Genomic DNA, 17,145 nt, shown 5'->3' with positions numbered 1-17,145 from the left:
ACCCTCAGTCACTGCTTAAAGTCTCTAGCTTTGACCAGTTTTTTTTTTTTTTTTTTTTGTCCATTATAGTTCCATTTGTTTTATTTTTTTAATTTTTGAGTCAATACCTTTATGTAGACCTAGCTGTGCTGGAACTCAACAGAGATTGACCTGCCTTTTCTTTGAGATAGGGTCTCACATCCCAGGCTCATCTTCAATCCATGGATCATTTGCCTCCAGCCTCTGTTCTGGGATCACAGGTATGGTAGGACTGGGGAGGGAACCCCACTGAGCCACACCCCAGGAACCTTTCTCACTTGTATCCTGGAACTGTCAGTTTTAGAAGGCAGCTCTGGGGGTGGGGCAGGTCCCTAGGACTAAGAGACACATTGTCAAGCAGAGAGGAGGACATGTGGTCCACCATGGACCCAGCTGGGCCCTGTATGGCTTACAGCCTTGGGATGGAATTGCGTTAACAGACTTGTATTGGGGTGGTGGTGCGACAGACCCGTTGATTGGGTAGCAGGCCCTCCTTTGCCACCCTGCTGTGCTGCTAGTTGACATGCTCTATTTTTACTAGTATAAAAATGGCCGGGCGGTGGTGGCGCACGCCTTTAATCCCAGCACTCGGGAGGCAGAGGCAGGCGGATCTCTGTGAGTTCGAGACCAGCCTGGTCTACAAGAGCTAGTTCCAGGACAGGCTCCAAAACCACAGAGAAACCCTGTCTCGAAAAACCAAAAAAAAAAAAAAAAATGAAATCGGGGCCCAGAACCTCTTACCAAATCCTTAGTGGTTCTGGTGTCTGCTTGGGAATCCTGGCAGCAGGTGACAGTGTCGCACTAACTTTGGCAGAATCCCTGGAGCGCAATGAAAGCTCCTGGTAAAGGACTTCCCTGGTTCTCCCAGGCCAGTCCGAGGCAGAAGTCTAGGGCACAGGCCTGTGCTAACAAGACAGATTCCTAAAGCTGACACTTGGTGAGCCATCATCTCGGGCCACGGCTCTCATGCTCTTCTGTGAAGGAGTAAAGAGGAAGCCGGGTATTTAGAATTTAGAAAAGCTTTTATTGCAAATTCCATTCTGCATATTATTTTTTTTTTTTTTAGAGAAGAAAAGAGCAACAAGTGCATCTTTCCTGAGCACATGGATTTAAATGGCAGCAAGAAAATTGAGTTGCGACTTTAGAACAGGATTTTTTTTTTCAATCAGCACTCAGAGTCATTTAAGCAAAGTCAAGGTTATGGGTGTGATCTTGCAGATTAATAAAATGCTGTCTTCCCTTAGAAATGGCAGTGATAATTTTGGATCAAGCATGAGCTCCAAGATTTGTTGCTGAGCATTGCCTCTTGCTGTTGGGGTGCCATGGGCAGGCTGACGTCACAGAAGGGTCACAAGATCAGTGCCCAGCTGGCTCTACTTTGTGCCAGAGGAGGGCGTAAAGGCCTTGTCACAGCCTGCCATGCATGCTTCAATTTCTTCCACGGTCCGCGGCACACAGGTCAGCAGCTCCATGCCACTGTTAGTCACTACAACATCCTCCTCGATACGGACCTGTGCCATACAGACAGGATGCCATTATGACCACGCTGTGCCATACAGACAGGATGCCATTATGACCACGCTGTACTATACAGACAGGATGCCATATGACCACGCTGGCTTAATCTGTCACATCAGCAGTGCCAACCTGCTCCACCTGGGAGAAGCTGGCTGAGGGATGGGACTAGTTTTTGTGATGAGACCGACTGGTCTCAAAGCCTCTGGGGAAGACAGGGAGACTCCTTTATGGCCCTCTGCTTGCACTGTGTGCTCGCATGGAGCCTCTGGAACTGGGGAAGACAGGGAGACTCCTTTATGGCCCTCTGCCTTTACTGTGTGCTCCTGGAGCCTCTGGAACTGGGGGGCATTTTGAAGAATCTCTTCCTGTTGAGAGGCAAGGCATCTGTCTATTGATAGCAGGGACTGGCCAGTCCTTAAACACAGCCAGCTGTCCTTCGACCTTTCCCTGGGGGACCAGTGGGGTGGTGGACATTCTGGGAATAAGAATGTGGGGCCTCCAGGTACTCACCCCACCAAAGTTGCGGAAGCGCTGCAGGACCTCATGGTTAAAGAAGCAGGCTTGGGCTGGGTCTGCCAGGGCCTGGTCCAAGAGGTGGTCGATAAAGTAGATTCCTGGCTCCACGGTCAGCACCATGCCTGGTTCCAGATGCCTTGCTGTGCGCAGGCTCCGCAAGCCAGGCTCATCAATGCGCTCTACACCCTGTGGAGCGAGAAAAGGTGGGGGAACCCAACTGAACATTCCAAGGCTGATTGCGATGTGCCAGCATTGAGAGGCAATCAGACAGGATTGGCTCCAGCCCCCTGGGTTCTCTCCCCTGACCAGAGTGTATCCAGCTCAGTCTAACCACAGAAACCCTCTGTCCTCTCTGCACACACCTTATTCAGGACATTTTGACCCTGGTTACCCTCAGGTCTGCCTTCAGGACACTGATAATGCACACATGCAGGCCAAGCTGCCAGGTAGCCTCATGGGGCTGGCTGGGTGTTTGGCTGCCCTCACTCAGGCCCTTCTGCAGGTCAGAAGCCAACCAGGAAAGCCAAAAAAGCTCTTAGGGGTTGAATGTCCTGCAGGGCCTTCCTGGTCTTTTCTTCCAGGCAACTCAAGTGGAAACTGGATTGGTCTTGGCTCCTCCAGGCCAAGTCAGCCTTTTCAATAGAGGAAGGGACAGGTGCTGTCATCAAGATGGAACTGTTACCAGCAGCACTGGCGTGGAAGTACCTGCCTGTGTCTAGCCTACACCTGGGCCCTAGGAAATAGCGCTGTGCCATTGAGGGTGCTAGTGATGACTGCTGTCTGCTGAGGCTCTGACCGCCCTGCTCCTCCAACTCCCCGGGGCACTCAGCTGGCCTATGGCCAGGGCCTCTGAGCAAGTGGGCAGCAAACTAAGCGTTCTGGTCAGGATCTGAGTTTGCCTGCCCCACTTGTGGCTCCTCCAAGGACACCCAGCTGCTGGAGACGGAGCTGTCATTTCTGACTGTTTGGGGGCCAAGAACATCAGACTTCAATTAGTGGTTCACGTAAGGTAACCAGAAACAGGCTGGCTCAGCCTCCAAGGCTGGGCACAGCGAGGAGGGCTGTGACTGGGACTCTGTGAGGGTAGGGACAGCCACTGTGACCTGGTGTGAGCAGGCCGGATGAAGGTGGTGATGGGACACAAAGGGCCATGCGTCTTGTAGGTCATGTTCTGGAAGAACTGTGGCTGGCTATCGTCAGCCTTGCAACACTTGCCTCTGCATCAGCAGGCGTGGAGGCTGTGGGGAGGAGCACTTTTCTTTGGTGGAAGAAAGGACTTGTGGCCTTTGTTTAGGTGAGAGGCACTTCTGTCAAGGGCAGGAGCCTGCTTCCTATCTGCCAGGCTTTTGCTCCAGAATTGTTTAGTTGCCACTGAAAGCCTGCACCTTCTGTTGCATCCTAAGTGCGTGTTCCTTCTCTAACCACGGCTATGAACGCCTGTGGAGGACCGAGGCCTGACCAGGTCACGTCTCTTGGGTTTGTCTTTTTTGTGTGTGTGGCACTGGAGTTCAGAGACTTGAGCATGCTTGGCGAATGTTCTGCCAGCGAGCTTATACCCAGTAGGTCCATTCAGTCCATCCCACTCTATGGATATGTAGGGGTACAGCTTCTTGCCACTCAGGAACATTTCGGACCATTACTCCAGCGGGGATTAGGGGAGACTGAAGGATCTGCAGCGAGGCTAGAGGATATACCTGTCTGAGCCAGCGTTCCTGCAGAGCAGCTGCTCCTACGGTCTGCTAGGTTGGGGGCCACAGGATGGTCTCCAATAGACATAGCTTAGCAGAGCATGGTGAGCTAGTCCAAGTGACCTGCAGCCAAGGGATGGGGATGCCAGCTATGCTAGGGGTGTCCATGCCTGCTGCTCTGCCTGGGCAGAGGGTTCAGTGAGGCCTCAACTTGTACTGGACTCTGAGAAGAGACCCAGATGTGTCTGTAGGCCTGAAATAAAACAAATGACTTTTATAGGAAAAGCCATATTTTTTCCACAGTGTTTATCTGTCAGAAGAATAGACCGAGCACAAAGGGCTGCTTACTGGAAAAGATGAAAACAGTTTGCTGCCAATTTTCTTTGGTGGAAAAAAGAACTTTGGCGACTAATGAATAACGAACCTCAACTAACAATGTCTGGAAGGGCCTGCTTTTGGCTCCCTGCACACAATAGGATGGACAGAAATTAGGAAATTAAAACTGATTTTGTTTCTCCAAATTTAACTGTTTACACTTGAGAAAAAAATAATTGAATAATAATGCTTCTCTTGAGCAATCCTCCCCTCCCCCAAATCATTCTTAGTGCTTTCAAAATACCCCACAGCCAAGAGGCTGGGTCTAGTCTTGGCTAACTGGCTGGTGGGCCCCAGGGTGTGCACCAGTTGCACAATCCGCCCCCTGCACGGTGGGCACCAGGCCAGGCTGGGCAGCAGGAACAGGCCCTGAGGGGCTGTAGCCACCTGCCCAGTAGGGCTTCCCAGGAGCCCGTAGGCACCCACTGGGTGGTCCTTGGAGAGCTGGCAGTAAGAGGAGAGGGAGCCCTGTCCGAAGATGCCCTTCAAGCCTTCCTCTCCTGCCAGTGGCCTGGGAGGCAGAGGGTGGGTGAGCTAGCCTGTAGGGAGCCGGAAGGGGTTTCGCTGCTGAGCTAAGGGCTGAAGTAAGCTTGAATGAAGGACATGGGCAGTTTAGTGTTAACTCTGTCTGTGAAACCTGGCTTCAGTTCCATATCTCTTGGGAAACCTTTGCACAGATACACCGTGTGTGTCTTGAGGTCTGTGCAGCCACTGGGGAAGATCACTCATTGACCCACCCTGCTGTGTCCAGGACCTCAATTCCTTTGTATGTCATAGGAAGACCCATCCCTCCTGTTTTCACTACATCTCTAGAAACACTCCCCGCCCCACCAAAAAGCCCCTCACTCTACCCCAGTACTGGCCAGGCTGAGGGAGAGCAGTGTGCACACTGACCTCAGGGTAGCCTCCCACATCGTGCACATCTAGGCCAAGGAAGTGGCCGAGCCCATGTGGCATGAATACTGCTCCCAGGTGGACCTGGAGCATGGCATCCACACTGCCATGCAGGAGGCCAATCCGTGTCAGTTCCTCCAGGTGGATACGGTCAGCCAGCCGGTGCATGTCAGGCCACCAGACACCTAGGATTTAAGAAGGCTGTGATAAGCCAGGGCTCTGCAGACCAAGGGGTAAGGACCCAGACTGCATTGTCATTCTGCAGGACCAGCTTCTGCCACTCAAAGCCAGGGGTCTGGCCATGTCCTGAATGGCTGGGTCCCACAGGCTGCAGAGCTTCAGCCTGGGAGAAGGCATCTCTGCACACCCCAGAATGGCTGACTCAATCTGGAAGCTACTGTGGGGACAAAGGTTTCTGGGGGAAGGGACAGCTGGCGTGGCCTCACCCTCTGGTGGGCAGGGGTCTGGAGCCATTTCCATGGTTGCCTGGATGTCTAAGCTCAGGCTGCTAATCAAACTCATCTCTGCCCCATGTTTCTTGGGCAAAGGTCACTGTGGAGAGCCTCCTGTGCTAGCTATTCTGTGCCAACTTGACACAGGCTAGTTATTTGAGAGGAGAGAGCCTCCATAAGGTCGTGCTGCAGGCAAGCCTACAGGGCATTTTAAGTGATGAGGAAAGGCCATTGTGGATGGTGACACCTCTGGCCTGGTGGTCCTGGGTTTCATAAGAGAAAGCAGGCTAAGCCATAAGGAGCAAGCCAGTAAGCAGCACCCTTCCGTGGCCTTAGCTCCTGCCTCCAGGTTCCTGCTCTGCTTAAATTTCTGCCTTAGCTTCCCTCAACGAACTGTTACATATAAGCCAAATAAACCGTTTTCTCCCCAAGTTGCTTTGGGGGGTGCTTCATTACAGCCGCAGAACCCCTAACTAAGACACTTCCCAGGCATATAGCTTCAGGGGCCGGATGGGCTTTGTGGATCAGTCAACACTGCTTGGACTAATAGGCCCCTGTAGGTAGGGCCTCAAACAGCATCAGGGCAGCCCTGCCTGCTATGGTGATCTCCAGGAAGACCACTAGACAAGGACCTAGGTCCAGGGGAGTCTTCAGCTCTGATCCCATGAAGGTTGAGCCTAGGTCAGACGGTAGACAACATTGACCTCCAAAGGCCTCCCTGCCATATCCTGCTCTGGCTCAGCGCCAGACCTGCCATCACATCACCCTACCCTTTGATGAGCAATGCTGTAAGAAAGGAAGGCAGGAAATCCTAGGTGATTCAAGGCTCTACAGTAATGGTTCTCAAACTGTGGGTCACAACCCCTTTGGGCGGTCAACCGTTTCACAGGGTCTCATCAGATATTTATATTATGGTTCATAACAGCAAAATTACAGTTATGAAGTAGCAACAAAAATAATCTTGGGGTTGGGGGTCACCACAACATGAGGAATTGTATTAAAGGGTCGCAGCATCAGGAAGGTTGAGAACTACTGCTTTATCGGATAATGAACCAGAAAGGGCCAGGCCCGGAAGGTCAGACTGCCGAGCCTCCATGGCTGATAGAAGGCTGGTGAGCGCTCCCTTTCCTTGCCAGAGATGGACCCAGCAAGGCTGGCGGTACAGGGTCGTGCATAGGTGCTGCATAGGGTGCTGTTGTATGTATGGGGAGGTAGGAGAAGTTTGGCTCTGAGGTGGAACCAGCCTTCCTAGGGTCTAGAATCTGCTACTGGGCAAGACTGTGGAGCTTCTGGTTATTGCTGCCTAACATCTGGGGCCCTCCTAGACAACCCTTATGAGGGTTTTCTTCAAGGTTGCCATTTCAGAAGTGGGGATCCATGATCCACAGGTGCTACCTCTGTCCAAAAGCCACAGAGCTGGCCCAGAGGGCTGGCTGCTCTTGCATCTCCAGCACTAACCACTGATGACCTCTCACTAAAGAGAGCCGGGTTTCAGATGTAGTGTGAGTCAAGTCTGCCTCGCCTCCGGCTGCTGTTCTTCCCTAAGACCCAAGTGACCAGGCCTGGGTAGTCCTGTCCTCCTCACCAGAGCCACTCCTGAAGGACTCTCCAGAGACTAGGTTACCTTCTGCTCCAGAAGCACACGATCTTCCCAAGTTACACCAGGGCCTGGGCCTTGGTTAAGCTATCCTTGTGAGGTGGTGGGGGGTGTCCCAGCATCAAGTTACCTTCCTAAAGACATCCCCATCCTTACTGCTGCTCCTTGTCCACTCCCTGACACATCTGCTTAACTACTTCTCATGTATCTATACCGGAACAGTGGTGTCCCCCATGAAACCCCAAGACTTGGCCGAGCATGTAAGTCCATGTGTTCTGAGTTCAAGTCCTGCAAGTGTCCAAAGAGCTGTGCTCACTCAGCTTCTAGTCAGCCCAGCACAGGGAGCTCAGAAAAGGTTTTCCCTGAATGGGGTCCTTCCTTTGTCACAAAGAAAGCCCCAAGAGTGGCTGGCTCCAACCTCTCAGCCTGGCTAATGTCAATGGTGGGCTCACAGGCATGGCTGGAACCTCGACTGAGACCCCATGCTTCATGGTAGCTCCTAGGGAACTCTAGGTACCTGGCCAAACACAGGACCTGGGCCCCCGTGGTGCTTGTACATCTGCAGATGCAAGGTTGTAAGTGGGGGCTTTCTTTCTGCCTGTGTGTGGTCAGGTTATAACAGTTATTAAACCTCCAGTGACTTGGCCTTGGCATCAGCCATGGATGTTGTAACCACCACCCGTGCCTGGGGTGGGGTCCCTGAAGTGTGTGAAGGTTGCCATCCCCTGGCAAGACTGAGGCTGGGCACAAATCACTCCTGGGCTCCTTCCACCTCTGCAGCCCATAGGTACCGTGAGTGCCCAGGTCCTGATCTGGGAGACATCCCTGAGTCCCCAGCAGGCCCATATTAGATATTAAAGCACCCTGGGTGAATGGTACCTTGCTCTCCTACCTCATCCATTCATGTTGCTAACCCTCACCCTGACTTTCTGAAAACAGTATTATTCCTGGTTCCCTACCCACTCTCCTTCCACAGAACCCCTGCATACTGCTCACAGGCTTTGGTAGTAGCAGCATCTTACTCCCCACTCTGGGGGAGCAGCTAGACCAGGGTATCAACAGACAAGGCCATACCCCTCCGGTGGTCTCACCTGTCTCCGGGTGGGCTTCCTCTCTGCGGTCCCCTTCAAGGCCCTGGTCCCCATCATCCTAGGCCTCTGAGGGACTTCCTCCAGGGAGTCCTCTGATTGTCCCTTCCTAGCCTACCAGAGCCAATCCACGACAGCACAGCAGGGCGGCATAGCCTGGGTCTGAGGGCAGGATTCTAGCCTTGCTTTGTGCCCAGCACTTGTTAAGAGTGAGGAGTAGGCAAAGCGCTAGCCTTCCTCGTGGCTTTCTGCAGCCACGAAGGAAATACACCATCCTGGACTCGTGTGGGACCTGCACCCCACTGAGTTCAGGGGTGGGAAGGGTATCCTAGAGGTTAGCACCCACTTAATGACAAGAGCTCAGAGAGGTGACAGGTTCTGTGCCCAGGCTCCAGGATGGGTTTCTGCTGGCCCCCTGCTCCACCTGGCCTCCCTTACCAGCACTCCAGTGGGCCTGGAGCCTGCCACTGCTGAAGCCAGGGAGGCCTCTTAGAGCTTCAGCAGCATCCATCACGGCCCCAGGCTTCCTGCCCAGAGTGTGACAGCCCTGGGGGGCTCCCCAGCCAAGCCAGGAAGGCAGCAGATCCCCCTCACCCACCCCTAGGCTACTTGGTCAGACAAAGAGCTCACTTCATCTGTGGACAATGGCTCTCACGGGATGGTTGATGTGGGAGCCAGGCCTGTGGGGTGTGGGAGCAAAGGCATAAAGCCCAGGTCTCAGGGCAGGCCCTGGGAGCTGCAGTGAGCTAGCTGCATGGCAGGCCAACCTGGCATCAGGCCCAGGGCCTCTAGCCCAGCCCACCCTGCAGTGTCTACTTCGGGACCTTGGGGACTCATTCACTCTTCAGAGGGGCAGGAAGCAGCATGTGTCCAGGCAGCAGGCGCCTTGATGCTGCTGATGAAGTGGAGGCGGAGCCGTCATGTGCACACTTTCTGAAGCTCTTCCCTCCACACTCTGGGAGCACCCACGCAAATGCTTGGAGCTAGGCAGAGAGCAGGGAGCTTGCTCTCATCCTGCAGCCAGTGTGAGTGTGAGCACTGGACCAAGATAGCCCTCCCAGGGCTGGCAAGGGGCACCACAGGGTAACATGAGGTCCCTGTACCACTAATGGCACAACCTCCATATTCCTCCCCATCTCTAGGGACAATGGCCAGTAGGAAATCTTAGCTACTTCATCCTCCCCTACCTACCTGTCAGAGTAGGAGGGAGCCAGGAAAGGTGACCCCTTCTCCCATCCCCACACAGGTCAACAGAAGACATGGAGTCAGCTGTGGCAGACACTGTACCCCTTTCTACTCCACCTGGTCATCACCTATGTTTTTCTCAGGCTCACTCTGGGAGCGGGAGTACTGCTGGTCACTGATAGCCAGCCCCTCTGCTTTCATGCTGCTACCCTACCTCTGCGCCAGTGCATACCCCTCTCCCCCCCAAACAGCAGAAGCCTGAAGTAGGACCAGAGTCAGGAGTGCTGGCTCACACAGTTAGGACCACAGCAACCTTCGCCAATAGCAGCTCAAGGCAGGTGTTGTGGGGCAGAGTGTGGCTAGGCAGCAGAAAGAGAAATGGTGGGTCCTGGGAGGTGACTGAACCAATGAAGGCCGGCAGGACTGAAACTTCAAGACCTGGCTGGGTGTGGTGGCACGCACCTTTAATCCTAAAGTGAGCAGTCTGCACAGTGTGGGCCGCTGGCCCTGAGACTCCACTGCCAGCAGCCAGCACGGGTGGGCAGTGTTCTCCCATGCTAGCACAGCCTGTCCACACTCTACAGACTCTCCATTGACCTCTGGCAAAACTCACCTCCCACCCTTGCTCTCTGAGTGACAGAGGCTGCTCCTCCTTTTGGCCCAGGACAAGGAGCCAAGGCCTGCATTCTTCAATCCCCTGGGGCTGCAGCTGCTGGTCCATGTGTGTTCTGATCATTCTCGGTCCTGCCTTTCCCCTGGGCGTCCTTGTGTGATTTCCTGCCTGTCTTTATTTACTCTTCCTTGGAAGGTCTCAGGAAGCAGCCGGGCAGTCTCAGCAGGGCGTTTGTCTTGGCTCAGAATCTAAACCCACATACCAGGGGCAATTCCACTGAGATGGGCCGGGGGCTGGCTAGCCACTGCCAATTCACCACTATGGAGAGGCGATCTGTCCCTATCTGCTGAGCAGCTCTCTGGCCACAGGACTATGAACCCTGGAGGCCAGCCTACACTGTGTGACCAGACAAGAGTCTAGCTCTGCCCTAGTCACCCCTCAGAGTGTCATAATCTGTGGGAAACAGTTGGAGCTCTGTTCCACCCTCCCACAAGGCGTCTTCAGCCACCAGCGTGGACTCACCTAGGCCAGCCATGTCTGTGCCTCCAGAAGCCCAGCCTTGACAAGAATGGGACTTTTGGGAGGCTCTGCCTCATGTCTCCAAGGAACTGGGTCTGGATGTTCCAGCCTAGTGGCTCTCCCAAATAGTTCACATAGCCAGGGAAGGTGACCAGGTGGGTGTGGACATCCGGCCAGTGGTCTCCCGGAGTACCAAGTGGGGACAATTGGAGTGGGCTGAGAGGACCTACTGTGTTGGCCAAACTGCTATGGTCATAATGCTCAGTGCCAACAGGCATTACAGTGCCTGAGACTCGGGCAGCATGGACGAATGGAAGCTTGGCACTCCCAGGTAAGCAGATGGAGAGACACTGTGTGTTGACAAGCAGGATGCCCTCTCCAATTTGCTCCTCTTGCATCCAGTCCCCTGAGGGCTAGCCCTTCCTCCAGCCTCCACTGTGGTATGTGGCAGACCATCCCAGGCCCTTCTTCTGTGGAGAGGGGGAGGGGGAGGAGACACAGGCTCACTCCGCTGATCATCACGACATGTGAAAGTGGCTGGGCTGAGGTTGGCCTTGGGGCTCTTACACAGCAAGCTCTGCCTGGACCAGTGAGAGCAGCCTTTTCTGGCCCAGCACCTGCATTGCACCCTGCCTGGAGAGGTCTGAAGACACTAACCAATGTGACCGGGCCACTGCCAGCTCAGCCCACTTAATGACACCACTGTCTGCAGAGAACGGCTTGAGGTCAGCATCACAGATGCTGGACTGTGCCCAGTCTCTTGGGGGTAGTGACAGCAGTACACATCATGGGAGACAACAGTTGACCCCACCTTCTAGCCAAAACTGTACACTTTGGAATACTGCTCACTTAAATGACACAATATTCAAAATGAGCAAAAAATGCTCACCTGTGGTGTAAAGATAGGAGGCTATGTGCCCCTTAGGTGGCTGCTCTGCTGACTTCAGTTTTAAAAGGGGGTCTAGCAAACATACTCCCCAGCTCCTGCTCCCTCCAGTGGCTCAATCACAGACCTTGAGAGTCCAAGTTCTTACACTGTTCTTTGATTGAAACGGCCTGGAGGGCACAGTGCCCTGTGCGGGTCTGACTTCCCCTTGCCTTGGCATTGCCTTGTCTACTGCTCAGAGGGGCTGTTGCTTTTAGCTGCTTGCTGTGCTCTGCAGCAGCCCAGGTGAGCCAGTCAGTACTGCTGCCCATAGGAAGGCTTTACTTTCAGATTTTCCTGGTCTTCCTTCCGGGGCATATTGACTTTCTGTCTTTGGACTCGTCTATCTGTCAAGCTCTGGTCCTGCATACTGAGTGAGGGTATGGGGCTGTAGCGTTTGGTTCTGGCTCCAGGGTCCTACTGCAACCACACTCTCCTGCAGCTCCTGGCCTCTGGTAGGAGCTCCTCAGGCTACACTGGGGGCTGTACTGAACATGCCTCTTCTGAAAATGACTGGTGTTGATGGTGGACAGTCCCCCCACCACTGAACAGGGCCCTGAGGTCACAATGTAAATCATTCCAGCAATGGGCCATGGGGTCACAGGGGACTGTTTAGCCAAATGCTGAGCCATCAAGTTCTGGGCCACAGCATGCCACATCCTGGGGTTTTACAGCTCTGGAGACCAGGATCATCTCCCCTCCCCAACCCTCTCTCATCAAGGAACCATGGATGGTGGCAAATCTGGCCACCAGAGTCCTTAGAAATACTTCAAAAAAAATCCAGTTTTCAGGCCCCCTTAAGCCCCCGTGACTCCTGAAGCTTCTATTTAGCACCTCCAGATCACAGAAGAGTGGGATGGCTGCTGCCAGCTCCCTGGCCCTTAAGAATGTACATGCCAGGGACCAGAGCTGGCTAAGCCTGCCCTAGAGTGGGCTCTGGTAGCATGGGGAGCTACCCTGGCCAGGTGGAGTACAAGAAGATTGCAGGGCAGGAGCCCGGCTCACAACCAGCATGCTGCTGGGCTGGGCTTGTATTCTAGATGCCTTGGACCCTCACTGTGTTGCTGCTTTCTGCATAGTGGCCCCCACATGGTGTAGGGAGATGCCTGGGTTCTAGAAAAGGCTGGCGCTGCCACTGCTCAGCTGCTTCTTTAGGATGAGGGAGGTGGATGGGGACAGAGAAGTGGGGTTTGGGATTGGACAACACTCCGAGCTAGCATCACAACTTATCATTTCAGCCCTAAGTTGGATAGCTGGGGCAGGCCATTCTACCTCTCTGAGCCTGTGACCACCCAACAACCTAACCCTGCTGGCGAGGACTCTGCTGCTTATACGTGAAGATGCAGAGGCTTCAGTGGGACACCTGAGCCAGGGCTGGTATGGGTGGATCACCAGGTGGGAGACAGGCGGGGAAAGCTGCCCCATGTCTAGATGGAGCCTGGCTGCAGCAAAGAGACTTTTAGGTGGTACCCAGTAGCCATGTGTCCATGGAGGGCCCGTCTTGAGGTGGGGGGCAAAAGGGGGTACTTGAAAGCTGTGTTCAGGATGTGGGGAACCTAAAACCCACAGGGTGGGCTCAAAGAGAATTCAGCAGAGCCACACCTAGCCCTAAATGTTCCCTTCACACAGAGGTGCTTGTACCAGGCGGGGCTCCCGTGCTGCAGGCAAAAGGGCAAATGCAAGAACTGTGGCTCAGTGCTGCGAGTTCCTAATCCCCCATCTCAGCACTGGGGGGAGGGGAGAGTAGTATGTGGAAAAGGCCCAGGCAGTGGCCATACAGTGAAGTGGGGGGGGGGCAGCTGGCTCCATGGAGAGGACACCAGGCCCAATACCACCACTGCAGCAGGGACAGTGACCACAGCAAGTAACTAATTCGTGCTTGGCAGTCTGGGAGCTTTCCACCACTCTGCTTAACTCGAACAGGTGCTGCCTCACATGCAGACAAAAAAAACAGTCCCAAGGGAGAGCTTCATGATCAAGGTCGTGGCCTCTGAGTGAGGTCCGAGCTTGCTCTGGGGTTCAACCAGTATCCAAAGCTGGCCTGGACCTTCCTCAAATGGACTCTGTTTTGGTCAGGGGAGGGGACATGCTGATGTCCCAATGACCAGTGTGGGTGGAAGGATGTGTAGGGAGATGGGGTTGGATGGGCCATGGGGTCACAAGGGGTTGAACTTCCAGAGCCAGCTCTGTCCCTGACTAGTGGTCAGCCTGTGCCCTCTGGGTGCTCTGGGGGCTCACACCACCTGGACTCGAAGCATGTGGAGTAGGTGTAGATAGACTTCATGTCTGCTGCCTGCGGGTGCCTGTCACTTGGTATGTCCCTCCAGTACCCCACCACCCCCGCTGCAGGGCAGCTCCTCAGCAGCCCCGCCCTCCTGTCCCTCACCTGGTTTCATAGTGCTCATGACAGTTCTGCAGCTCTTCAGCACCGCCTCATAGATGGCCTTCTGGTCCTCCGTGAACTTGCCATTGGCCGGGAAAGAACAGGTGATGTCAGAAGCGAAGCAGTAGTACTCTCCACCCATGTCGAAAAGACTGCAGGGACAGGGCATCGTGAGGCAGGCGGGCAGACGCTCACAGATGCCAACCCCCACCCCCACCCTCCACTCTTTCTGCTGGGGGCTGATCAGGAGATGGGGCTGGTGTAGCAGGTTCCTTTCCAACAGAAGAGCGCAACACAGGGACCTAGGCCCGGTAGTGCCGGCCTGTCACCCCAGCGACTTGGGAGGTGGAGGCAGATGACTGCAACTTTAAGACCAAGCTGGGTGGTGGTGGAGTACACCTCTAACCCCAGTATTCAGAGGCAGAAGCAGGTGATCTCAAAGTGAGTTCCAGAAAAAAAAAATCTCCAAGATCTGCCTGGGCTACAGAGCAAGTTCAAAGTTAGCCTGCTCTCAGAAAGAGTAGAAAGAGTGCTGGAGATGGCACTTAGTGGACGGCACTGGCCTGCACACATGAGATCCTAGGCTCAACCTCCAGAACCACAGAAAGAAAGATGGGAGGAGGAGGGAAGGAGGAGAGGAGGGAGGGAGGGGGAACAGGCTCAGCCTGTCCAGGGAAGGCAAAAGGAAACTGGCACCAGCAGTTTTAGTTGTGGGGACCCATTCAGAGCAGTGGGAGAGACCCATGGAAGATGGCTGGGTCTCCAGATTCCCACATGCTAACTGCCTTCCACATGAGCATGCCAAGAGACTCCCTACGGCCACCTTGCTTGCCCAGTGGGTTGAGCTGCACCAGGCCTTTCTGACAGGCCCACAGTGCTCAGGAGGAACCAGCAGGTGGCCGGCGCCTCAGGTGCTGCTCTGCTGTCTGGCATTATTTGCTCAGGTAGGACAGATGTGTCTCAGCCGCATCTGAGGGGGGCAGAGGAAAGGTCAGGTGTGTGCAGCTTATTTAGCAGTGCTTTCCTGGGGGCTGACAGAGGTGCTGTCATGTGGTCCCCAGGTGGATGGCTGTGCAGGCTGAGGCGGTAGAGAGGACTTGCCGGAGCCTTGAGCCAGCAGAGGCTGGACAATGGTAGGAAACAGCTGGGCCTGCCAAGTCAGGACCATGGAGCTACCCTTCTGGATAGCATGTCATGGCTCCTGGTATAGCAGAACCCACAGTGGGCCACAGGGCCCAACAATGGGGACAGCTAAGAATTCTGCCCTGTGCACCATCTGGGATAGAGCAAGAAGGCGACCTGTGGATTCTGGCCTGGCTTTGGGGATAAGGATCCGTCTCCCATGGTATGGGGTCACCTCAGAATGCCAGAGTGTGAATAAGGCAAGGGCGTGTACACACAGGGCACCCCTTCCCAACCTGCCCCAGTCTAGCACCCCCAGGAAGGTCCTGCAACAGACATAGAGCAAGGGCCTATTCTTGGGGTCATGACATTAATCCCATTCAAACTGACTGAGGGATCATGGTCCAGTCTTCCTGTACCGATAGAGGCTAGTTCTGCTTAGTGTGGTGGGAGTGGTCATGTCCATCTGCAGCCAGACGCATGCTGGCCAGTCTGAGCCCAGGGCATATCTGTGGCTTTCTTTATGAGGCCCTTGCACCCAAATCCTACTCTAACGGTAACCACAAACATTCCAGAAGCTGCCTGTGTGCTAGTGTTGAGAGACAGAGCCAGGGGGCAGGGCGGGCCCCTGGCCCTGCATGGAGAGCATGCATTCTGGCCACATGGCTTGCTAGACAGGACCAGCTACCACACAGCAGCTGATTTTAAAGGAAAAACGCAAATGCCCAGGGTGCCTGAATCAAAAAGTCCTCATCGGGCACTTTTTAATCTCCTGACTCCTGGTTGTAAAACACCATAAACGAACGAACGGGTCAACAGTACGGAAAGTGAAGCATAGATAACATCTCAGGTGATTCCTGGGGATGGGCAGAGTCACCCTCCCCACAAAGCATGACAGGGAACTTTGGCTTGGGTCAAAGTCTCTGGGGACCCTGTGTGGAGCAGACTCAAGAGACCTGGGCCTCACTTCAGGAGAAACCACCCAGCTCAGTTACAAAGAGGGCCATGAAACTCGAGAGGCCAGAGACACACCCAGGCATCTGCTCCCTGGGGTGCTCTGTGGCCCTTGGGGCCAGAAACTGCCTGCAGGTTAAGTCCTGTGTAGGATATGCTCTCAGAACCAGCCTAGAGGGTGAAACCCCAGATGGAAGGGAAACTGAGGCTGTGAACACAGGCCCAGCAAAGCCTGCAGTTGAAGGGAGGGAAACATTTCAGTCACCTTGTTTTGCCTCTGCCACTTAGCCTTCGGGACCTCATTTCCCCATCTTTAAAATGGGCAGGAGACCCTTGCAAGCCGCAGGTGTGCAGGGGCTCAGAGCCAGTGCAGGCAGCAGTGGGGACAGAGCTGCAAAGGGGTCCAGCCTCGGGTTGCTGGAAGAACACTTATTTAAGCTTCCCGGACTCAGTAAGAGAAACAATGCTTCGTGGTTTTGGGGGCTGGAGCATCTGAGAAGACATGGCCTGGGCAGACATGTGGAGACACTCATTCCTGGGAGGTGCCACATAAAGGGTGACCTGCAGTCGCCCCTGGGGAAGAGGGCTCTACTGGTGCTAGTCTAAAGGAAAAACAGAAATGAACTATTTTTAAAAACCAGGAAGCTCACAAGATAACACGAAATGCTAGACTCATCTAGAATGGGACAAAACAAGATTCTTGGGGGGCACAGCAGACTGAGACAAGTTCTCCAAACCTTCCCCCAGAGATGGCATGACGGGCGTTCTGATTTCTTCTGCCAGCCGAGCTCTCTCCTCAGTTTCTAAAGGCCTCAACTCTATTTTTTGTTAAAATCATCCACTTTCTGGAGAAGGAAGTATACACCACGCCAGCCAGCTCCATCCTGCCCGGCGACGCTTGGGCACCGGCTGGAGTCTATTTTTGTGTTCTCAGTTCCCCATATTTTCTGCCTTCTTTTCTGCTGTTGTTTATTGTTTTTAAATCCTCCCTCAGTGCTTTCCCATGCATCAGTGATTCCAATTCGAGCCATTTGGAACCCAGGGATGAAAGCCATCGTTCTTACAAATCATCTCCCTCCAGTTGTCTACTGCGCCGGCCCTTTCCATGCAGAACGACGATGGAGAATTCATCATTCTTGGCTCAGTTGAGAATGCAAGATCTCCCCTTCCTGGCTGTGTAGGGACATCCACCAGGGACACCTCCATCACTGGCCGAGTGGGTCTGTGTGATAATCTGAGACATCTGGGAGATGACATGTCTCCAAGCAATGTGCTGGCGTCTCCTCCCCACATGTGTT

General features: G+C 54.1%; 1 protein-coding gene across 1 annotated transcript in view; it reads right to left on the bottom strand.

Moving 5' to 3' along the window:
* Positions 1-1,027: 1,027 nt before the first annotated feature.
* Pepd (peptidase D) overlaps positions 1,028-17,145 on the bottom strand; it is a 135,150-nt gene continuing 119,032 nt past the window's right edge. Inside the window, exons 12-15 of the mRNA XM_041653891.1 lie at positions 13,775-13,923; positions 5,010-5,194; positions 2,047-2,238; positions 1,028-1,529 (exon numbers count right to left, since the gene is read on the bottom strand). Of these exons, the coding sequence (XP_041509825.1) occupies positions 1,392-1,529; positions 2,047-2,238; positions 5,010-5,194; positions 13,775-13,923 (664 nt within the window). The 3' untranslated portion in view covers positions 1,028-1,391. The remainder of the gene's footprint in view (positions 1,530-2,046; positions 2,239-5,009; positions 5,195-13,774; positions 13,924-17,145) is intronic.

Source organism: Microtus oregoni, unplaced genomic scaffold (genome assembly GCF_018167655.1).
Source record: "Microtus oregoni isolate MIOR12 unplaced genomic scaffold, Mior012 000006F_ref0000085, whole genome shotgun sequence".
In the NCBI taxonomy this organism is placed as follows: Eukaryota; Metazoa; Chordata; class Mammalia; order Rodentia; family Cricetidae; genus Microtus; species Microtus oregoni.
This window is presented reverse-complemented; position numbering and strand designations above follow the sequence as displayed.